The sequence below is a fragment of the Gavialis gangeticus genome, unplaced genomic scaffold, assembly GCF_001723915.1.
Source record: "Gavialis gangeticus isolate Ggan-Ray unplaced genomic scaffold, GavGan_comp1, whole genome shotgun sequence".
NCBI classification, from domain to species: domain Eukaryota; kingdom Metazoa; phylum Chordata; order Crocodylia; family Gavialidae; genus Gavialis; species Gavialis gangeticus.
Window position 1 is genome coordinate 29,797,240 of NW_017729022.1, and position 24,436 is coordinate 29,821,675.

General features: G+C 39.7%; 1 protein-coding gene across 1 annotated transcript in view; it reads left to right on the forward strand.

Moving 5' to 3' along the window:
* TRHDE (thyrotropin releasing hormone degrading enzyme) overlaps positions 1 to 24,436 on the forward strand; it is a gene marked incomplete at its 5' end in the record, with an annotated part of 416,585 nt that overhangs the window by 318,838 nt on the left and 73,311 nt on the right. The window contains 3 exons of the mRNA XM_019515785.1: positions 7,843 to 7,931; positions 18,702 to 18,835; positions 18,936 to 18,991. Coding sequence (XP_019371330.1) covers positions 7,843 to 7,931; positions 18,702 to 18,835; positions 18,936 to 18,991 — 279 coding nt within the window. The remainder of the gene's footprint in view (positions 1 to 7,842; positions 7,932 to 18,701; positions 18,836 to 18,935; positions 18,992 to 24,436) is intronic.

Sequence of the window (24,436 nt, forward strand, 5' to 3'; positions counted from 1 at the left end):
GTAGGAGCAGCAGTGGAGGATTTAAAGTCCCTCAAAAGGATAAAAATCTTTTCTCCCCCTCTTCCTTTCATGATCAGTGGCACGTTTCCTCCCTTTAATTCCCTACCTCCCAACTTGTCATTATTGCTGTCCTCAAATGACCCAGGAGAAGTAGAGGAGCAGGGGCTCCAAAGTAGGAGATAGCAGTAATGGTAAGGGGAGGAGGAGATGCGAAGTGCTGCTGAACATGGAGAGGAAGGCAGGGGGGACTTACTTGCTTAAGGGAATTAAAAAAGTCCCCAGCTGCTGCTCCAGTGGCATGGTTGACTGAAAGGAGGGTGCATCCATTCCCCTTGACACCCTCCTGCCCCTTCTTGTTGGTATAAAAATGAAGGATTTTGTGTAGAAATGTAAAAGGTAATGGTGGTTATTAAAAAAAGGATCCAACTGGACTAGTACTTGTAAATTCATTCTTTTATAACATTTTGTAAAGGTTGATAAGATACTTTACCAAAACCTGGAGAAGGACACCTGGGACCCAAAAGCTTGTCTAACATCTCTCCCAGTGATGCAATCTAATAAAAGACATCACTTAAAAAAAAAAAGCCTTGCTTCTACCAATATGTCATATAACTGAATCACTTATTAAACAAAAAAAAAAGGAAAACCCAAAGCATTTACAATTGAAATAAAACAATCTAAAATTTTAGACACAAAATTCCAAATTCTGTCAAAGTTTTGTGAAACTAATTTAAATATTTGTGTTCTTTTCTGGTGATTTAAATTGTGATTAAAACAGTTAATGTTTTATTCTATTTCAATCAGTCCACCCTTCAAGAAGCAGATGGGGCTACGTTAAGAGGGGTCAAATAAGGCAGGGTTGGCCAACCTGCAGCATACATGCCATAAGTGGCAGGCAGCACCACGGCAGACAGACCAGGGACTGGAAAGCAAAGCGGCAGATCAGACAGAGGAAGGGGATCAGAATGGTACTCAGGGAGGATGTGGAGCTTAATTTATGGTATACTTGCCAGATTGGTTGGTAGCCACTAGAAGAATGTGTTATATTGTATAATATGCTGCTTTTTATTATCAACAGATCACCTAAAAAAGCACATGTTTTTTTATTTGAGTGATTCTGACATGACACTGAAAAGTTTTCTTGGTCCTAGAGGATTAGTGCTTAATTGGAATGATAAAAAAATTATGTTAGGCATTGGACTTCAAGCACTTATGAAAGTGTACAGGCAAAGTGAACACAGTATTTTATGTTCCCTCCGTTTATGTTTATGGAAAGTAAATATCAAAGCAGTAACCAAAAGTTATTATCAGAATAGAGGTAGCAATAAAATATAAAAAGGAACCATCCAAACCCACCAGCCCATATACTAGTTGTCCCAATAATTAAAAAGACACTTGGATATCATAGCTCCATGTATCAAATCCCATTTTGACAAACTCATCATTTGCTTTTCTCTTCCATTGTTGGCAAAGTGTTTGAACTAAAGCTTTAGGCTGAACAGTGGCTCTTTCTCAAAGACAATATTCAATTAAAGTTTGTCTATCCTTCCTTACTAAGGAAAGAACAGTATCCCCTGATGTCTGAAAAAAGTCCAGATGCCAGAAACATTAGTATGGCCGTGCACCATCAGAACCAGTCAGTTGAGAGGCCAGCAGATTCCAAACACAAATGTTAGGAGAGCAGAATAGTGAAAATATTTGGATCCAGATCAATGTCCCCAGGGGCAGCCTTTATCTATTATGGGAATCCCTCCAGTTCCATTCTACTGCCTGAGGCCACAGGCCTTGCCCTCTCAGTTTGAAAAGGCTCCATCATCCATGAGCCAGTGCTAAAACAAGGTACATTCAGCACAGGGTGCAAACATTCAGGGGTGCAAAATAAGAGAGAGCCAAAGCACAAGCACCAACAAATACACTTGAGTTTGAATATGCAAAACATGGACTGCTCCTGCATGTGTGCTCCAGCTCAGCCACCGCAGTGATCCTCATGTGCATAAAGGCCAATCAACAGAGCCTTCAAAATCTGTGAGATGGTACCACTAACCACATAGCTGCCTCTTACATTATTTGTCAGGAGGTATGCACTACCATATATCCCTGTGTTTGAATCCTTATTGAATGAAGCAAAGTTCCACGCAGCTAAAGTCCTTCCAAGTGACAGTCTCAGAAATATTCCTTATTAAGTACCTTATTCAATATAGTGTTTCATTAAACTGTGAGCCCTTGTGCTGTAGTGCTTTTGCCCAGATTCACAGTGGGAAATGCATGTGTAATCAAGCTGTATGCAAGAAGCCTGATGGGATTTGCAGGGGGGGCGGAACATCACAAAGAAAAGACCCTTTTCACAAGCTGAATCTTCTTTTTACTCATTTCCTCTCCTGTGACTTTGTCCAGTAAAAGGAAAACATGTTGTCATTCCCTACCTTTACCCACATAATCCCTTTAAAAATTAAAAGTAAAATAAAAGCCATGAAGAAAGCTTCTGGGCATATCTTCTTCCTAAGTTCTCTTCTTTAACTGACAAACAAATTGCACTTCTTTTTCCAAGGTTACATTTTTTGCCCCAGAGCATCTAAATAAATAACCCTGTCAACTTAAACAACAGTTTTCCAGGGGGACCATACACAAATGCCACATAAATGCAAAGAGGTAAAATACATTTTTTAATTAACATCACCCTTTCTGCCAGTGTCAGGGTCCATCTCTTCCACCTCATCACTTTAACCTATCAGGAGGCAAACTGATTGTCTTGGTTCAACCAAGATATTAAATCACTGCTGAAGGTTAATCCTAAAATATCTATAACCCCAGGAGAACTAATCACAGGCTCTAAGTCCTCTGGCAGAGCAAAGAGCCTCAACCCCCTACCCACAAAACCTTGCACTCCATGTTAATCGCTGCTCTGGCTGCAGATGAAAAGTTGTGTGAAGTGTCAAAAAATATGTCCTCATCTTCTACACTGCCTACCAGCACTGTGACATCTTCTGCATGTGTGAAAATTATCATTGACAAGTGAAATTCCTCTCTCCATGGTCTGTACATTTAAACCCTGAAATGCCCTTTCACGATGCAATAAATGATCCAGACAAAAACAAATAAACTCAACAGACAGTTGTACCTTGTTGTCTAATGTAGCATTATCTGCCCTCTCCTCTGGTTTTCTCTATGAAGGTACATAGTCCGTGAGTATGTAAGGGTAACAGGTGAGCACGCTGCAAGTGAATGTGATATTGTGACAAGACCAACTGCAAGTAAAGTATGGTCACTCCTTCAAAAGCTGGCCTGACCCAAGCCTCCTAGTTTCAAAATTTCCCAAAGCACACAAAGTATCTGCTACTGTGCAACTTTTAACTGAATTTGATTAATGAGGATAGAGTAATTTCCTTGCTATTTTCCTAAATCTCTTTTAGGGTAAAATGGGAGGCAGACTTTTGTAATTTGAATTCAAAGGTGTAGTAGGTCTGCAGTTCTTAATATCTTTCAAATTCCCTTTTTGCTAGGAAAGATAAGGAGGATCTCACTACTTCTAGTCTAGGCATCTTTGAAAACACAACAAAAAGTGGATCAATGAACCTTAGATAAAATCCCTTTCGGCCCCAAGGGAAGTTTCTTTTTTCACTGACAAGATAGCTGCAAAGTCTTCTCTATTGGCTTTACAAATGAGTCCTGTTCCTGATCTGCTAAAGTAACCCCCTCCCTGCCAAAAAAAACAACCCAACACCCCAAACATGCCATTAAAAAAACCTGCCACTGCTGAAAAAGAGAAATAGGTTGGCCCTGAGACAGCTCACAGTAATTTTCCTGAACAGTCTTCAGATGTTGGTAGGGTTCTTGCAGACCTCCCTAATACTAGTTTTCCATAACACTGTCAGATCTTGCTGCATTCTCTAATGGGAAAATGTGAGCCATAGATCATGACATAATACTTCACATCCAAATGGCCTCCTCCCTTGTTGTCATTCCACTCTATATTAATACTGGGTAAGTATAAAACATCCCAAGTTTTATCCTCCAGCATAGATACTATGTTCCATCTTAAATGTTAGGATCAGTGAGCCACAAATATGGGCTCTCTTGTAATGCCCACACTCCCAAAACATTGTTGCTTAGATTACAGTCTTTAGGACAATATTTTAGGGGCAGATGTACTGTGGATTCACCAAAAGTGATCATATTAATTTCAAGGATTTTAGCACCTAAAATCAGATGCTTTGAGTATCAAACAATCTTATTAATTGCACTGTCAATAATAACAGGAATTGGGTTAATTTGTCTAATATGAATCTGTTCAAGCAGCATGGATTTAAAAGGTGTAGGGCAGGGGTCGGCAACATAGTTGGGCAGAGTGTCAAAAACACCTGCACCTTTGACGTGTAAGATGTTGGCATAGTAGGGGTGGACGAAAGGGGAGCCACAAAGTGCCCGATCCTTGATGTGGCAGGGTAGCCCTGGCCCCTTCCCCACCATCTGCCCTGAGGTATGTGTGCCAAGCAAAATGCCTTTGCATGCCCTACTCTTTCACATGTGCTGGAAGTTGCCTACCCCGGTTTAGATTGAGATCAGAATTACTACAGAAAAAAAATCAAATGGAAAAACAAAGTAAAATAAAACAGCAGGCAGAGTGAAAAGCACATCCAAAATAGCACTGAATAAAGGAACGGAGGAGAGGAAATGTAAACTGAAAAGCACAGGGTTCACTGTATAGCAAGGGTGACATTGCAGCCACATTGTAGTTAACAGGAAAATGATTCATGACAAAAATAGAGGTTTAAATTGCAGGAAAAAATTATTAATGTACAGAAGTAGTTGAGAGGTGTGTAAAATCTGTATCTCCAGGAATCTCACCCATTCTTTATAATAATTCTGAGATCTTTATTATGTCAGTAGGAGAAATACTAGCGTGTATTTTCTTGCTTTGCGTGGTCTTTACAAAAAGCTAATAGTTCTATTGGAAGTTCAATATTACTATATCATTACTATTCATCACAGATAGGAGGGTGAAGTACCATGTTTGCATAGTAGTTTGCAGTCTGAATTTTTCCACTGAGGTTTCTCAGTTATTATTTGTTGTAAGTTAAGGCATAAGCAAGTACTCATCACAAATATGATCTTTTTTTAGTAAGATAAAGTGCACTAATACAGGCTATGTAGTTGTAATGTAATGTTCAAGGCAAAAAAAAAATCTATATAATCCAAACACAGCATAATTAGCTAGTGGCTGGTATTACATGCACTTCAGCAGTTACTAAATTGTATTACTATATCAAACAAGTCTCTCCAAATTATTTTGTAAATTGAATGCAGATACTAATGTACTTCTGTATTATGCATTGGTGTGGTGCCACCACAACAAAGAGTTGCAGTACATTTGCTTTAATTGTGAATGTTATCCTGTCAACTTGAGTTTAACTCTTTACAAGAATAATGTGCTAATACTGATAACAGGTATATTTATATTGACCTTCAATAGTAGTCCCATTTTTCATGCATCTCTTCAAGATACTTATGAATGTGCAAAATTATGCTCAATGTAGTTCCATCACAGAATCCCAACATGTAGTAAAATTTCAAATTTATCATTTCCTCTTCCTCATAGATTCCCTCAAATGTGGTACGCCACATTTTACTTTTGAACATTACACCCCAGGTACAGAGACCATCTTTCTGTCTAAAAGTAGATGTATATGTACTTGGATATGTATATACTATGTACTACGTGTATGTATATACATAGGTATATGTATAGGACTTTTTGAAGCCCTTCAAGTACCATGTACTAGTTGTGAATGTAGCTTGATAGCCATTAAATGTTCTTTCCCCCAGAACCTGAGCTGCCCTGTTTCTTTAGGCATATGGTTGAGGGTACAAGTATCAACTGGTCTGTTTTCTAGTCTTCAAGGCTAGGTGCTAGAATTAATGGGTAAGAGCAAGCAGCAGAGAGCCAGTCAGAGATGTATACGTCTCTGACCACATGGACATGAGACACAAGGAGAGGAATAGTGCTGCTCCTGTTCTAAGAAAAACGTAGGAATTCATTCCCTTCATCCAAAGAAACAGAGAAAAGAATTGACTCCAACAAAAGGGGATGGAATAGAGAGAAGATGAAGAAGGAATTCACTCTGGTCCTATAAGCTAAGGCAGAGAGCTGGAGAGTATTACATATGTGATGCCAGTACCCTTGCAGCCCAAAATCACATTGGCATTTTTTGGCTGCCATAAACCACTTTGAAATCATATTTTGCCTTCCACTGTGGCTCATAACATTTGCAGTGATACAGGTTTCTAAGCATCTTCCCCACATTGAAGAATAGCTGTTTTGGAATATTATTCTCCCAGGCATACTGCTCTATTTTGGTTTGTTTTTCAGATGCTAGAAATGCTTATGTGCATGAGAAGTCAAGTGTGTAAAGCTATTCGCGTGTAAATATTTGCTGGATCAAACCTTTGAAATAATAAGGAAAAGAATCAAATAATCCGTGTCTCATTGATGCACTCTGAGGGGAACAGAAATAATATTTTACCATTTCTAGTTGAAGATGCATAAGACGTACTGCCTTGCACTGCATAATGGGTGTAATTTCCAGCACTGTGCTACAGATAGATTCCTAGCAGATTCACAGTCTCTTGCAAGCATTAATATGTTACTTGTTGTTAACAAACAAATGCATTTGTGACTGTGACACATTGTGTATTGTTTATAGTTAAATAGAACAAGTTTCTGAATAAGGAAGACTGAATAAAACTGAAGGAAAGGATGGCTGTGATATAAAATATCTAGCCACAAACTAATTTTGTAATTGCATAGTCTGGTAGTAGTAAAATTGGTCTTGGATTTTAGGGCTTTGTCCCTACTCAAGCTTGCACCATTTTAATTAAAGTGATTTAAAATTGCAACTTTGTGTGTGGAGCAAACCTAGGCAGTATTGCAGAACATCTGAGTTGGAAGTGAACTTGTGCATAAAAGGAATATTCCTGGCAAGTGCTTCCTTTTTCAGTAATGTACAAAACAATGTAGCAGGCTCTTCAGGGAATCTTCTTACTGGGTTATAGAAAGACTGGTTTTGATTTGGGGGATTAAGGATAAGATAATGGTGAAGTCAAGAAGTGATCTTTTTGGTCTTGCAAAACAGAGACAAGAGGTACAGTAATTTCTGTTTGGTAAGGCAAAAGGTAATGAATGATCTTAGATGAATTATAAAATGTATCTTTAATGAGAGATGATTCTTAGCATACCTACCACAAAGATGCAGAGATTCCTCCTGTGTTATGATTACATTGGTCCAAATTTGAGTGGCAGCATTTTACACCTAATTTGCAAAGATGTAAATAACCACACCATGTGGGAGGATCAAGCCTATTCATTGAATGACACCACTTTCCATTAATGATAGTGCATCACACCATTTTAAGAAGGTATTAAAAGATTAGGTTGTTTTTAAACTTTGGAGTCTGATGAATGGAGCGTGTATTTTCCTGGGAGATTCTTTTTTCCTTAATGAATGTAAATAGTGCTTGTCTTTCATTGGGAGATGATTCTTTCCTCTTTTGTAAAGCAGAGTGTTGAATTAGAAGAAACATAGCAGAAATGTTGTCTGGTGATGATAGCTTGTAAAAAATGAAAACCATAATTTAGTATCTTTTATTTTAAAGATGAATGACTTTTTCATTGTTTTGTTACTAATAGCAAATGCATTTCAAAATCAAAGTAACTTGTTAGAATCAAAATCTTTACACTGCTACTGAATTGGTGTTTTGATTTCTTTGACATGATCCCTGATTGCTGTAAGTGAGAAGAATCAGTTCAGTATTTTTGTTCTTAGATCCCCCTCCTTTGTCTTGCAGCTACTTGTGGCAGATTCCATTAACAATTGCAGTAGGAAATACGAGCCACATCTCATCAGAGGCAATTATATGGGTGTCTAACAAATCAGGTAAAAATAAACTTTCCTCCCAGTGGAATCTCGTAAAGCATACTTGTGTTTTCCTGAACTGTTTCTTCAGAATTGATCTTAGGTAATTGTTTAGTTGCTCTGCATCCAATTTCAGCTGCTTGAAAATGAATTGGAAAAGAGACAGTTTGGGGGTGGGGAGGAAGATAGGAAGTAAGCAGGTAGGTTAGTAATTTTTGCAAAAGTTAGGTAGTGTAATAAAATATTTTTAAACAAATATATTTCAAAGCAGCTATTTTATATCTCAGATGATTGAATGAATGTAATTCTCTTTATAGAGTGTGAACATCAGATAAACTATCTTTTGTAGTAAAGCATCTCCTAAATGTAAAATCTGTAAACTAATAAATGAAAATAGTTAGGAGAGAAACTTTAAGGCTGAGACTTCTGGCAAGTTTTTAAATATGATCCATGGTCCAAAACCTGTGCTTAGAAACATTTCCTGTCCTTAAAGTCATTGCTATCCCTGGCTGATCACTAGATACAGGATTTTGAAATCACTTTATTCTGATTACCATCTTGCTTCTTTCCCACCTTCAGTTCTGACATGATCATAGCAGCAACTATCTTGAGAATGGCTAGACCTGGGAGCCAGTGCTTTTTATCAGCTTGGAATTGTTTTGCAACTAGGATAAAACATTTCTCTCTTTCCCTAGTAGTTCATGAAGAAGCTGTTAATAAATGTATATCAGAATTGAGGTGGATGAGGAAGGAAAGTTGGGGATTTGAACGACATGATTAAAAGGGGAAGAGAGGGAGCCATACCTCCCTACATGCATGGGCATAGAGGAAGAATTGATCCCAGTTTGTAGTACAGAAAAGGTATACATGTTTCCTTTCAGGGTAAGTTGAACTAGAAGGAGGAAATAGCTAAGCATGCCTATGCCTGTCTTTCCTTTTTGTTCTTTTGTAGGTCAGTAAGGGGTAAAGGTAACATAGACCATTAGTAACCTGCAGGGCTAGAAAGGAACATTGTACACTTGGATAGCAGTGGAAATCTGAGAATCTCCAATTTCTAGTGATGCAAGGTGTGTGTTTCTAGCCCTGATTACTCACAGTATATCAGACCTTGAAATGTTATTGCTGCTCCCAGTATCTAACATACACTTTTTAGCCCTGGCTCAGGGCTGGGCATGAAACCGATGTCATTTTTATTCCTAGAATTTAGGCACAGAGGTGAGGGAATGCAGAAGTTAAGTTTCCCCAAGCAGCATAAAGTTGGTCACAATACTAATATCTTTTTTTGTAGTACTTCAGGCTGCTTGACACTTTCACACACAGTCCCACCCTTCTTGTCTGCTCTTGTCATTCAGGGTTTGATCCAGCTCCCATTGAAGTCTGTAGACAGACTGCCATTGACTATAGTGTAGTTGATCAGATCATTATAACATCATGCACACACAGCTCCCTCAGTCTGCCATTGATGCCAGCCTTGAAAGCTCATTTATCAATTTCTCACACAGTCATCTTCACAGTTTCTTCATCTCTGCCCTTTACTCACAGACTGTCCTTCTTGAAATAATCCATACAGCCACTATTCTCCTCTTAAATTCTACTTCTGCTGTGATTAATACAAGCAGTCTGCAAACTAATGATGGCTGTTCTGAGCAATAATTTTGGGATGGCTGTTATGTATATCTTTAAAAAAAAATTGAAATGGTTCAATATTCAAATGATGCCATGCTGTCAAGGTGTGTGCATAGCTAATTAATATAATTATGATCCATTGTCATTATCTGTGTCCTTCTTCATTTCTCTTTCCATCACTCATTCATTGTTCCTTGGTTAAAATTAGATTATAAACTCATCAGGGCAGGGAGGGTGTCATCTTGTATGTGTATGCAACATTGACACAAATGACATCTTGGGTGATTAAATCAGTAAAAACAATTAATGAGAACAATTCTAGATATATGTAATGTGTGCGCCTCTGCATGCACTGTACATATACCATGGCGGACTTGATGCTGCTGTGGGAATCCTTAGACGTTTCCTGCAGTTGGTTCAGAGGTGGTGTGCTTGTTACCACAGAAGGGTAACCTAGATGGTATATACCAGAAAGGGCAATTTCCAAGCTGTTTATCTAAGGGGAGGGGAGGAATCCAGGGGTGTTTCCTTAGTTTGGCTGTTGGAGTCCTGAAACAGCTTCTACGGTGTTGAAACAGTTTTACAGCTGGAGGTTGTGGGGGTAGATCATCCCTAAGGGAATCTATAAGTGTGGGTCAAGCTGCACTTTCCTTTTTATAAGGATATGTAATATACACATTCACATCAAGTCTGTTGGATTTTTTTGAGCTTCCAGATTTTGGTGCAGACAGTATAGACATAAAATGGGACTGTGGGTCATTTCTAATGCCATTATACACATCGTGTATATTGGGGATATTTAACTCATGTTAAAATTCCAAATCTTTGCCACATCCTGTCTTATATGCTGATATCTGAAGCATTTTTGGAAGTCTGGCAGGCAGCCCCTCTGGTGAGTATTCTAACTTTTGCACACTTTGAAGTCTGTAGAAGACAAGACTGAGACAGGATTTGATAGCAGCCTTCAACTACTTGAAAGGTTGTTCCAAAGAGGATGGAGCTGGACTGTTCTCTAGCTGATGACAGAACTCAAGTTCTGGCCTCAAGTTGCAGCAAAGGAAGTTTAGGTTGGAGATTACAAAAAACTTTCTCACTAGGAGGGTAGTGAAGCACTGGAATGGGTTACCTAAAGCAGGGGTTGCCAACCTTTTTATGCTGAGGACCAGCAAACTGCAGACTGGAGGTGACTGCGAACTGGAAGTCACCGCGGATCGCCAAACTGCAGACCAGCAGTGTACTTATACTCAGTATAAAGGGTTGGCTGCTGGTCCACAGTATGCTGCTTACTTCCAGTCCTCAGTTTGCCAGTCCACGGTTTACCAGTCCACGGTCACTTCCACTCTGACAGCTAACCCTCCTGCGGCCTGGCAGCTAATCATTCACGGCCCAGGGGTTGGGCACCCTGACCTAAAGAGGTGGTGGAATCTGCATCCTTGGAGGTTTTTAAGGTCTAGCTCAACAGAGCCCTGGATGGAATGATCTAATAGGGGATGATCCAGCTTTGAGCAAGAGGTTGGATTAGATGACTGCCTGATGTCCCTTCCAACCCTAATTTTCTATGGGTTGCATGGTATATCCCTCTTCATGTATTCAACTGAGAGGTAGGAAGCCATAGCAGTTTAAAAATGGGTGACCAAATGTATTACCACCACATGATGCTCCTTCTTCTTAGTGGTGTGAGGTAATGATTTCACAGCAGAAAATGCACCATGATTTTTACCAAGGGTTCACCATTTGTTCACTATACTGATGGAAGACACTTTTCATGCATATTAGTTTTCTCTTCAGCAGGTATAGTGACAGAATTACTTGGTTGACCCCTGTATTATTCCTTCTGACCAACTTTGTGGCCTCATCCAAGAGCCACACAATGTTGATTACCTGCTTTATTAGCAGTCTGCAAACAAGTGACAAGTGGAGGCGGCTGCTTGTGTTTGTGAAGAGCAGTGGGTGCAAGATGCCTGTATGACTGCTCTCGATTCATTCAGATATTTTCATAATGTAAATCACAGCTTCATTTTTCTCCACATCCTGCTTCATTTTGCAAGGCACAGAGATCAAGGCCAGCACCTCTTTAATTGCCTAGTATGCCGAGCAAAACTGGCTGAAGTGGCCACTGATCGCATCTGTACCTGTGAACCACCTTGCAGAAAGATTTCCCAGCGACCCAGACTGAAGCAATGATCAAGGCAATGGATATGCAGGAAGCTACAATCCTGCACTGATTTGATGATATGAAATCCATTGCCTGTTGCTACAAAACCAGCCTCTCAAAGCAACCCATGTTGTTCAGGACAAGACGCTGAAAGGACTGACACTGTACTAAGTTCCTCTACACCGTCATTATTATCACCACATCCTGCAACCTGCTTGGCTTATGTCCCCAAGGCAATATTCATCCTTGAGGAGCTGGGTTCTCTTGACTCTTCCTTTTTGTAATCCAAAAGGAATTACTGGAGCACATGGTTTGCAGTTTTCACAACCACGTTTTCATTGAGAAAGCCCAAGACATCAGGCATTGTCTTTCTTCCTTTCCACCATAAACATCCCCCAAGAACAACAGTTTCTGAGCAGCCACATGCTGGATTCCATTCATTTCCCTAACAGTTCTCAGATGGGGACTGTGTGAGGGTTGATGCCACAATGCCCCTCATGGAACAGCATTTGTTTTTCTCTTTCTGAGTCTGACAGCTGTCCAATCTGACCTGGATTGCTTCTATTTCCTCTTTTCATCTTTCAAAGCAGGTAAAGAAGTAAAGGGGGCTCTGTGAACCAAAATCATTCATTAGATCTTGCCTTATAGCATAATCTAACAGCAGTGAGGATCAGGGAGAAATACAGTAACTTGGCACCAAAGCTGAAGATGCACAGTAGTTCAGTGACCACTGATCCTGTCACTTGAACATGGCCACTAGCAGCAAGCTACTGCCTACTCTTTGTCCTATCGCGTGTGTGTAAATCAAGCCAATCCCACTCTCTTACATAGTTAGTGAATGCATGCATCCAAGAAAAGAATACAAAGGGAATGTGTGATGAGACTGACATATCAGAAGATACCCTCTGAACATTTTTTTCCCATGTGCAATAACGGTAAGTCCAATCCAAACAACATAAACATTTGAGTTTGATTTGACTTGTTTCATTTTGCCATTTTTCCATGAAAGTTTGTCAGAAATATTTTAGCAAGTCCTAATTTGTATAAAAATTCCTTATATTGATGAAGCTATTCCAATAGGGAAGGGGAAGAAGTTACATCGATGTAAGTAGGTGTCTACCAAACTTAAGGCAGCAGCTGGCTGATTTTGTGGACAGATCTTAAGGCTGGCAGCCATTTTTGTGGGCCAAGCATGCCACCCCCCCCGTGATTGGTTGAGGGGATCCTTATGGCCCCACCCCTCGCTACTGATTGGCTGCAAGAGCTGTGTCATGCGGACCTGTCACCTCCACCAATTGGTGGAGGGGGTGGGGCTGTTTGATGGGCAGCCCTCACAGCCAATCAGTGGCAAGGAGTGGGGGTGGCAGCCATCTTGCTGTGTCAGCAGCCCCCCCCTCCTTTTCCCCCCCTCCGCCCCCCCGCTGAATTGCAGTTTCCTCCAAAATCACACAATCACAATTGCAGTATATGAAAGACACCAGTTAGGGGTTGTACCAATTTATTTATTTTGGTGGAAAAGTTATATCTTTAACCTGAAATATTTTAATTGATATAAGGACTGGGTATAGACAAAATCTGTATTTCGCCAGCACCACAGCACTTTCTTTTAGATTGTACCTGGACCTGATCTGTTAGGGAAATGTGTGCTTCCTGCAAGGAGTCAGACATATACCCTATTACTGATTTTTAATAGAAATTGAGGCAACGCAGAACTGGAAAGTAGGTTCTGAGGCTCATGTTACTGAGCCTTATTTTCACTTAAATCTTGTCTTCAAAAGGAAAAAGTGTGTTTATAGTTCATGTTAGCTATCACGGTAATTAACACAAGGTAACAGGCTACTGAAGGCAGGTCGATTTCCTACATGTTTTAACTTGACCTCTAACTTGGCTCTCACTTAACCTTTGACTTCAGTAGTCTTTTTCACTTTTGTTAGTTACTATGTCCTAGCTAACACATGAGCATACCTCTTTACTGGTGAAGTCTCATCTTAACAGGAAAGATACTTTACAGTGCACATGCAGTGCAGAAGCACCTTAATTGAGTACAAATGCCATTAACACCAACAGTAAGACCACTTTACAGTACTTGAGCCAAGCGAGTGAGACTCAGACCTTATTCATTTCATTACTTCAAAACCAGATGTCTTTATAAAAATTAACCAGTTCACCCTAAACATCTCCATTATGTAAGTGGCAAATTTAGAGTTCTAAAACAACGTAATTTTCTGAGCTATCCAAGTGAAAAATTAACTACTAAGCAATACTATTGGAGGGGAAAAGTAGTGTACATTTTTACTTGCCTAAAACTCAAATATACCTCTATAGTTTAGTCTGGACTTAAAAAGAAATCAGTCTGTGGGCTGACTGAGACCTGTAATGTGAAATTTCTGCGTAGAAAGATTTTTTAAAAATGTTATGAGTGATTGACTACAGGGTTCAGAATGGGATGATCACCTTCTCCTTAACTGTAGTGTTACTGTTGTGATACTCTAATAAATACGTTTTTGATAAGTGGGTAAATTGCCCATGCGTATAGTGTTTTTCAGTTCCACATAATCACCAGAAAATCATGAGGGAAAAGATGACCTTCTTTCATAGGAAACCATGAGAATCGACAAGTGCATCAAATTCCAGTAAATTATATAGAACTATGTGAAGTACATACATCAGACAGCCCTTTAAAATAACCACCTGCTTGTCTGCGCTAGGATAGCATGGAAAGATTCTTGCCTTCTATTGCAGGAAAAGGTCAAAATATCAGTGTCCTTATTGAGAAATAACGAGAGGTTATGATTGTACACAGAGCTAACTGAAAGCATTGATAACGCCATCAGTGTTTGAAAAGATATGGTTGTTCTGTATTAGAACAATGTGTGTATGAGATGTCCTAGAGCTGATATTTATGGAATAAGGTATTTCAAAGTTGTCATCTGTAAATGACAGGTATCATTCTACATCATGTCATGAGGCATAAGTGGTTTACATTACTTTGTGAGTAAAAGCTAGATGTGAAAATACTTCAACCAAAAAGAAATATATATGGTGTTCCCTTTATTTTATTACATACCATCTACACAGTCTGCATTTTGTTTATCTCTTTAGAAGGATATTGGATAACATGCAATCAGATGTCTTTTTTATCATTTGCCAATTCAAAAGATTTTAAATTATGTAAAAGCAAATGAATTAACCGAATACAAGTAATTATTTTCAAGTGTTGTCACATTAAAAAGGGGTTCTTTATGGAAACCTCATATACAGAAACGAGTACTAAACTAACATAGTAAAAATAGCCACCCTTAGTTTTCACTTCCTACAAAACTGTTCAGCTTAATCCTGTCTCACATGTGAAGTACAAGCCAGAGTTGTGAACCACAGAAGAGGAGGCTAAAGAATAGTTTGCTGCTGTCCCTGCTCTGTCCCACGTGTCCATAGAAGAGAATACTACACCGTACAGTCCTGAATCTCAGGTTACCAGTATAGAGCTAATTGCAATTAGTTCATTGCCCTGACAAGATTCTTCCTGGATCTTGACTCTGGAGAGACTGCGAAGTTCCTTTGCATCCCATTTTGTGCCAACCCTGGTTGGTCCAGTCTACCTTTGTTAGTACAACGAGGACTTGAAACATACAGAAGAAATGGGTTAATATGCCCTCTGATTGGGCATTTATATACATACATTTGTCTTCTCCAACGCACCAGAAATCCGCCATGTCATCTGGCGTAGATCGAGTCTGCTCTGCATGCAAGCTGACGCTCTTGGCACTGCATCACATACATTTGTATAAATGGCAAAATGCACATCAGCGCTGGGGAAAATGGTGGCGGTGTGCTTTTAAACTAAAACAGCTTTGAGTTTTAGTTTAAGTGCTGGGCACTTTTAAAAGCACCTGGCGCTGCGGTGCAATTCTATGTACCAATGGCCATTTAGTCTACAGCTGTCAGGATTTGTCCCTCCTTATATTACCAAGTATTAGGAGTCAGGGCTACTTCTACAAAGGGACCTAACTGCCCTTTAGATAGCTAAGTCCCAAATTGAAATCCCAACCAACCCCTCTTTCCCCTGCTGCCCTGCCCTGCTCAGCAAACACTTAACTATGTATGGAAAGGCTTAAATTCCCAGGGTGCCTCTGTTTCTACCATAGAGTTCCATAGAAGTGAATGGAGAGCCAGTCTCTTTTTGACAGTACCAAACAGGTTATTGCCTAAGTTCTGCCAAACTGTCTTGCCATCTGTCTTGCCCTGGCCTGGTAGACATGGTGAGAACTTCTCTAAAGGTTTAGGTCTTGCAAAAACCATTGCGCAGCAGAAGTGGTACACCATTTGTACCTTAATGTTTAGAGCACTCATCTGCCTGACTAAGAGAAGGCATCTGAAACCAGGTCTCCAATCTTCCCAATGAGTTCACTAAACACTAGACTACAAGACATACAGGATAGGACCTAGATTTCCCATGTAAATGCCCTAATTCAAATACCAATGAATCATCCTTATTCTGGTCCAATGAATATTTAGGTAATTACACAAAATGGAACAGTTTCAATAGCAAAGACCAAGAGAATTTCCCCAGAATCCCATATAGGCTCATGGTTAGAGTGCTCATGTCAGACATGTATAAGACCTGCTTTCAGGTCCATTTTGTAAAGCAGGCAGAAGGCAAGTTGAACTGAGAAAGAACTCCCACGATCCAGATAAGTGTTCCCACCAGACTGCTAGATATAAGGTGAGCACCTCAGTTGATTAATCCTAAATTCAAGGAGGCATGTCCCTCCATCCCAGATTTGGCAGCTAATTACCTTTGAGGGGCAGGATTAAGGCCATCCCTCATTCTTTGGCATTTCTTATCAGCTACCTTAGGCAGCTTCCTGATTAGTTTAATTGGCTCTGTGTATCCCATTCTTAGTTACTTACTCTCCTATGTGTCTAAGTCAGGCTGAGGCTTCCACAGTGTGACAATTTGCCTGGGAGTTGAGTCACAACATTGAGCTGAAGTCTGCATTTGATTTAATATTTAATCTATATTTCTGCAAGACCTGGTTTAAATGCAGAGTTTCATTAGTTTACCTAAAGGTGTTTTTTTAAAACTGATTCATTTATGTTGACACAACTTTGTGTGTAGACAGTCTTAAGTCAATTTAAATCTGATGGATAAATTTAGAGGAACAAGTCAAACCAATGTAACTAATTTTAAACCAAAATATAAATTTCCACATTTATTTGCACCAGTTTAGATTAGCCTGTTTCACTAAACTGCTTAATTAAAACTGGCACAAGCTAATGTATACAGGTACTCAAATCATTCTAAGCAACAATTGAGTTACTCCTGTTTTTTTCAGCTTCAGAAAAATATTTTGAAAAGACTGTAGTAGGGTTAGAGTTGTAGCTGGGATGCTCCAGGATATGTCCTAGAGGCAAGGCTTCTTCCTGACTGGAGGAAGGGCAACTGATTCCCAAAATCTTGTCCAGCAGCTTTCCCAACTATACAGTTGGTCCAATAAAATGTATCACAAAGAAGCCTTGTCCTTTTAAAAATATTTTAACATCAGTATATTTCTCCTAGTGCTAAAGTTGTGTTGTTCCTGCATACATTCAACTTCTATGTATAAGGAAACTACATATGTATAAAAATATGTGGGTGCTTACATGTTTTTAGAATTGGGGCCTTGCGGCATTCTCTGTTGTTACATCCTAAAATAATGATTATTTTTGTGTATTTTATTCTGTGCTAGTAAAACTACCGTTATGATGGAAGTGTTACTTTCATTTATAGTTTTACTCATTTATTACTTTACAAAAAAACCCAATACATTTGTAAAAAACAGGTTAACAACTTGGCATAGCAAAATGTTTAGAATTAGGTGACATAGGTGAAGTGTTAGACCACATTAATGTGTTTGCCACGTATTTTCATTCGTTTCATGCAGTTTAGGCATACTGATCAGTTACCTGTTGAAGCTATGTCCGTAAGAAGTTTGAATGTAGCATTTATTTTTAAAATGGATGACAAGGAAAACAAATGTTAGGCTGTGGCTTTTATCAGGACTGTGCAAACAAATTATATTATACTACTTTGTTATGTGACATAAGGAAAAAAAACACCTTTGATTTTATAGCAAGTCCTAGTTTTATAGTAATAATTAGTTGGATCAGAAAAGATTACTGATTTAAAGGACTTTTAATGAGATGTTTGGAGTCTGATCCTGCATTTCTTGCAGTCAAAGAAGTTTGAAATGTAGAGTTTAATTAATTCTGGCTTTTGAGTCTCTGCAAATGATTACATACATGTTTAGCTTTAATCATGTGAATAATGCTGTAAAAAGCAAGTGTTAGCACATGTAGAAATGTTTGCAGAATCATGTACTAAATCATTATTGAAAGAGGAAAAAAACAGGTTAATTGGTATAAGATTAATTGGTTTAAATCAAAAGGAGAGCCTGTCAGATGCAAGCAGCCACAAACTATACTAGTGAAAACACTCTCACTTAGAAACTTGGTTACAAAGGACCTAATACTACTTCCATTGATTAGGCCCACAGTAATTTAAGTGTTATTTATAAACCAAGAGTTTGATTCTTCTCTCACAAGCGACTCCATTGAAGTTGTTGGAGTTGTACTTTAATAAAACTGAGCTAGTGAGAACAAAATCAGACCTCAAATCTTCAAAGGGTAATTGACTTCTAGTTAAGAATACATTGAGAAAATGCATCTTCTAGGCCCCTAACCTGTAACAGGATCCTCACGAGCAGGGATCTATCTGCAAGGTCAACTGGCTGAATCAGGGTCCAAGTACCCCTTTACATTACTTCAGGTAGAACTCAAATATTGAAAGTTATTATGATCTTAAAGGATTAACTGTGTTATTAGTGTTCTGTTTGTTCTTTTAAATGTTGTAATAATGTCTTTTATAAATAATAAATAAGGAAAAGATGTATTTTTAGAGTGTTAAATTCCTTTTGAATATATTTTTAAAAATATTTAATTGCCCCCCATATACTGTTCTTTGTTTCCAGAATACCACAGAATTCCTGCCTTAGATGAGGCAATTTGGTTGCTGGGTAACATCAATCAAACTGGCTACTTCAGGGTTAACTATGACATTAGGAATTGGAGGCTGTTAATTAACCAACTGATGAGGAACCACGAGGTAAACTCTTGGTTTCATCCTTAAAATCTGCTTTTGATGTGTGAGCCTAGGCTGCTTTTATCATCCTAAATGGTTCCATTTTTCTGATTGCTCCTTACAGGTTATCTCAGTCAGTAATCGAGCAGGTTTGATCGATGATGCATTCAATTTAGCCAGGTATGTTTTCCTGTAGATAATGTAAGCTAATATACATTCCTGTAACAGTCCCTGCATTCATTTATGCAATGGATGTGTGTATTTTGAAGTTAAATATTTTAGAGTGACTTTAATTCCTTCCTCCTTTCCTCCCACTCTTTCTTGCTCTCTCTCTCAGTACTGAGTGTAAGAACCACAGCACTCTGACCATTCTAGATCAATAATTGCCGTAGGGTATTTCCGAGTGTGGAGAGGCCTGATCAATTTTGCAGCAAGTTCAATTTAACACTTTGGAGATAAATAATCTCTTCCCTATTTCTCTAATGAACTAGCTTTTTTAAAAAATGACCCTTGTGCTGTATTTAATTTGTGACGGAAAACACCTTCAAGCATCAGGGTTTGTTTGGTTGTTGTGTTTTTTTGGTGGGGGGGAAGGAGGAAGAGGAGGTTGCTCTGACATGTACTGTTATATCATTTTCATATATATATTTGGTAATCTGTCATGGAACATTTTTTGGACATCCATCATAAAGAAGTTGTTCTATGTGGCAGCATTAAGACTGTATGAAAGGCTGCAGTCCTACTGAACAGTATCAGAATGTGTATAGTATTGTACCACCTTTTTATTGTTTTCATAGCCATGTAATTAGATATTACAGTCCTGGTTAAATAATTACTTCCTCACAACTTCAGGCAATGGAACTTTTCCAGTTCTAAGATCAGACTGGACATCTGGAGTAAAGAGCAGCGTTAGAACTGGAACATCTCAGACTTTGGGATTCTTAAGGTCTTTGAACATTCCTGCTCTCAAACTATTGTTCAAGGAGATTATGTGAAAAGAGTAATTGAGATTATTGATAGCTCTATAAGTTAACATGTTTATGGGTAGATTTGGGGTTTAATCTTCGGACTGTGCTAGGTGATCATGCAGAGGAGCACGGCCTCAGAGATGAGATGGCCTACAGTCAGGCAGTGACAGTAGGTGCATCTACACATGTAATTAATGCAAAGCAGTAAACTCTGGAGCAGTTTGAGTCAGAGTAAACTACTCCCAGGTGCAGCATCTACACATGTACCTGGGATGGCAGCAATTTGAGCCAAGGCATAGCAGGCCTGGGCTGGCAGAGGGCATGTGGGGGTCAGCTTTAGGCCCAGGTGATGTTGCAGCTGGCAGGGGTACGAGGGTGCTGAAAGTCAGCATCTAGGTGTGTGTTTAATTGCAGTTAATTACTCCACTGTCAGATAGAACTGTCCCCAACAGTACAATCTTAAGGCGGTGTTAATTAGTTTACAGCAACTCAATACCATCGTATGCGGAGATGGTAACGCTTTCCTGGGCAGCTAATTATTCTACACCAGACCTAAGCACATACGTAGGCACATCCACTGTCATCAAAATAGTGCAAGTCAGAGTTGCTCCAGCTACGGCTTTTGAAAGAATGGAAGGGGGCAGCCTTTCTTCCCTTACACACTCCTCTCCAGTCTTCTTTTGTCATAAGGAATGAAACTGTGATTACTCCTTGCACAACAGTGTGCTCTTGTTGCCAAAATAAAAGACAAAAGGATATTGGATTAATAGGAATGTGCTTGCAAGTCAAGGGAAGTGATTCCTCTCTATTAGCGATTCTGCTAATGAGTCTGACCTGGTGTAGTGTCCAGTATCGAGTACGCACTTCAGAAGAGATGTGGACAAATTAAGAATCTAGTGAAGAGCAGCTAAAATGTTTAGGATGTTTAGGAAACATGATTTATGAAGACAGTTTAAAGAGCTTGGATTATTTAGTCTGGAGAAAAGACTGGTAGGAAAATTTGATAACAGTCTTCTAATACCTGAAGAGTAGTTATAAAGCAAACAGTGATAGACTTTTTTTTTGTAGCCACAGGGAACAGTGTAAGGAGTAATCATTTTGATTTGCAACAAGAGGAAATTAATGTTGGATATTAAGAAAAACTTTCTGACTATGAGGATGGTCAAGCATCGAAACAGCTACCTAGAGAAGTTGTGGAATCTCTATCCTTGGGAGTTTAGACAAACGCTTCTCTAGGATGTTTTAATCAGGGTGAATGTGCCTTTAGTTGGGGGGGTGGACTAGATGGTCTTCTTAGGTCTTTCCAGCCCTACATTTCTATCATTCTGTTATTCTAAGGTTCTTCTGAAGTACTGTCATGCTATAGTTGTGGGGGATGGGTAGGAAATCTTTGTAACCAATAGTTTATGTAGACTGAAATGGGAAGGGCAGCTGTCACTGCACCAGTTAAGTAGGAGAAGAAGGGATGAGAAGTGTTGCTTACCCAAGCCAAGAAGAGGCTTTTAGTACTGTGTTTGCAGACTTTTCCCATTCATAACTGTACAGAACTAGGTACATTGATCATCTGGGGGGCAATCTTAGTCCTATTGAAGTTAGTGACAAAACTCTTAACTCCAGTAGGATCAAGATTTCACCTGAACATACTGCATAGTTAGTAGAATTCTATATAATGAACTAATATGTTGACTCTTCGAAGTACAACTTCATATATATTTTGTACAGCATAAATTATAGTTTGGCCATTGCTTTACTTTGCTGATAAAGTGATCTGATGCCTTTTGGTACCAGTCTCTGGTTCTCTTCAGTTCCCATAATCTAAACAATGTCAACCCAGGTGGGATATAAGTGAAAATCTTGTGCATTGTAAGAAGCTGTATTGTTGATCTGATGGGTAGGTATTTTCTCTCTGAGGCCACATACAGATGTTCATTTGCTACTGGGAGAGTCACTATTCTCCCTGTAGGAACCAAAGATGTAATAACATTCACACTCTTTCTCCCAAACCAAAAGTGATGGCTCTGAGAGAAAAATAAGCCAACTCTAATCCAACTCTAATCAACTTCAATAGAAGTCAGTTCATGGAGCATCTCTCTCAGGAGAATAAACATTGTAAACTTTTGCCTGGCTTAACTTCTCTTAGGGACTAGGAGGGGTGGAGCTGTGGGGAAAGTCTTCCATGCCTTCCTGACATTGGAGTCACCCAAGTCAGTGGAAGGTACAGGGAGCAGCAGCTTCAGTACCTCCTGTATATTAGGAGAGGAAGGACAAGCAACCATGAGCTGCTTCTAGCTGGCTCTTTGGACACTGGAGTCTCTGGACTAAGAAGTGGGCAGGGGGCTTTGCCCACCACCCTTTCCACTTTACTCCTGGGCAGTGGAGCAAAGTACAGGAAGCATCACAGTCCCCTGTCTGCTTCTCACTCAGTGAGAATGCTTCCCAGCCTTGCCAGCTTTTAAATCATCGTCTGTATCACCCAGCTGGGCATCATGGACAGGGGAGGCTGGCAGAGCTGGGAAGTGGGCTTGAGAAGGTGTTTCCTAAGCCCACTTCCTGGCCCTGCCAGCTTTTAAATTGCCACCTCTGCTACCCAGCTGGGTAGCATGCGTGGCAAGAAGAAGTTGGGATTGCATAGCAGGAAGCTCAAGGAGTCTTTCCCCAACCCAGTTTCCAGCTTGCCCAGCTGGCAGTGCATGCAGTGTTTTAAAGCCTGTAGGGCCAGGAACTGGGGCAGGGGAAGCCCTCCCTAGGGTGGGGGACAGAGCACCCACATGCTTCTCACGCTGGAGTCCCAGGTGTGCGGAGTGGGCAGAGGGCTTGCTGTGGGGTTCAGTCCACTCAGCTCCTGGTACCCAGGACCCGAACAAGAGGGAATAGTGCCAACACCTGCCGACTTTTTACTACAGTCCCCAGAGCAAGAAGCAGGTTGGGGGCTTTGCCCCCGCTACTCCTGTCCCCGGGATCTCCCTAGTTTTGGGAAAGTGCAAGGAGCAGGGGTTTGTTGCAGTCTGAACACCTGTACTGCTCCCTCTCTTTGAATCATTTCTAGTGGTGGAAATTTTCCATCACTAGAAATGAATGTTTGTACCCAGCCTGAGTCGGTACTAAGCTAATGGCCCAAGGTGTCTTTTTCATGATATGTAAAGACAAGGTTCTGCTGCTTGCTGTCATTAAAGCTCCCAAAGAGCTTTTCACAGAATAATGTTTTTAATGCTAACTTCCTGGCTATGATCTAATTTGGGATATTATTACATTTTGTCTATCTAAAAAAATTGCTGAAGTGTCACATAAATAAGGTATTTCTTTATAGTACAGGTTTCCCTCGGTTTATACTGTACATGCATTCTTAGAAAAAGGTGTGTAACTCGAATTCACGTAAAGGGAACCCACTTTACAATGTAACAAATACGGATACGTTCCAAGACCTCAACTGTACTGACCCCCAGACCCATTTCCACCACTTTTACAATACAATTTTGGTACTCACCAACAGCAGACAGTACGCACAAGCACATGGTGATGGTGAACGTTACCATAATGGGGATGGCAACTACAGAAACACGTGTCACAGGCAACGAATGAGGAGCACAGATCCACAAAGGAGACTATATTTTAGTGAACATCACTCCCACAATGCATTGCACAAAGTAGCCAACTGTGGGCTTCCATCACACTAATCACCTAAGAGTGACTTTACCTCGCATGTAGCAAATTTTTGGTATAAAAAGGGTCATCATATAAGAGCGAATTCACACATACAGAACCCTCATAAAGCGAGCGAAACCTGTATTCTGAAGTTGTTAAGTAGTAGTATTGTGTGCTACAATATTTCCTTTAGTGAGTTACATAACTTTGCTGCTGCCGTTTTTTGCACAGCAGAACAAAGTACAGAGTATGTACAGGTGTACTACATTGGAAATGCTCCTCTGTAGAAGATCCATTGGTACATTTCTATTTCTTGTTTTCTCTTCTCTTCTAAATCTCTACCAAGATTTATGGCAGTATTATTATCTTAAATATATTGCCTTGCACAAGAATCTACTTACAACAGATTGAGTTTTGAGAGAGACTTGCATATTTCCATGCAACAGATTTACAGGCACTGTTCCAACTGTAATAAGCTACATAGTTGGAAGCTAGATAAACTTGCTGTCTTTCTTGAGATAAGCATGGAAATGCACTTTTTCACTTTATGTATCAATTTTAATGGGACAGAATATGAAATACCATTATATATATGATGAATGTATTCCCACTGACTCACTAGACATGATATTCATTTTTAACAAGACTTTGGTTCTTTGGTCCTAGTTACTGTTTGGTCTGCTTTATCCCACTAGACAAAAATTATTGAGGAGATCCTTGTGTCTGCACACCCAATGGCCAGGATAAAAGGGCTACCAGCATATCTAGGGATTATAAAAGCCACAATTCCATCTAGGGAAGAATTCTGCTGCATTGTGAAAGAAATCTGCTAGGTTGTCTTCTGAGCCATGGTTCAGAGGAGCTACAGAAACTGTATGGCACAGTACTGTAGAAATTCTGGGCTCTACATGCAGCAGGCCCTAGAGAGAAGTTACTCAGCAGGGCAGATTGTCATAAACAGAATCTGATTTGCTGCACTGTGTCACGAAGACATACCCTTAGGCCTATAGGACTG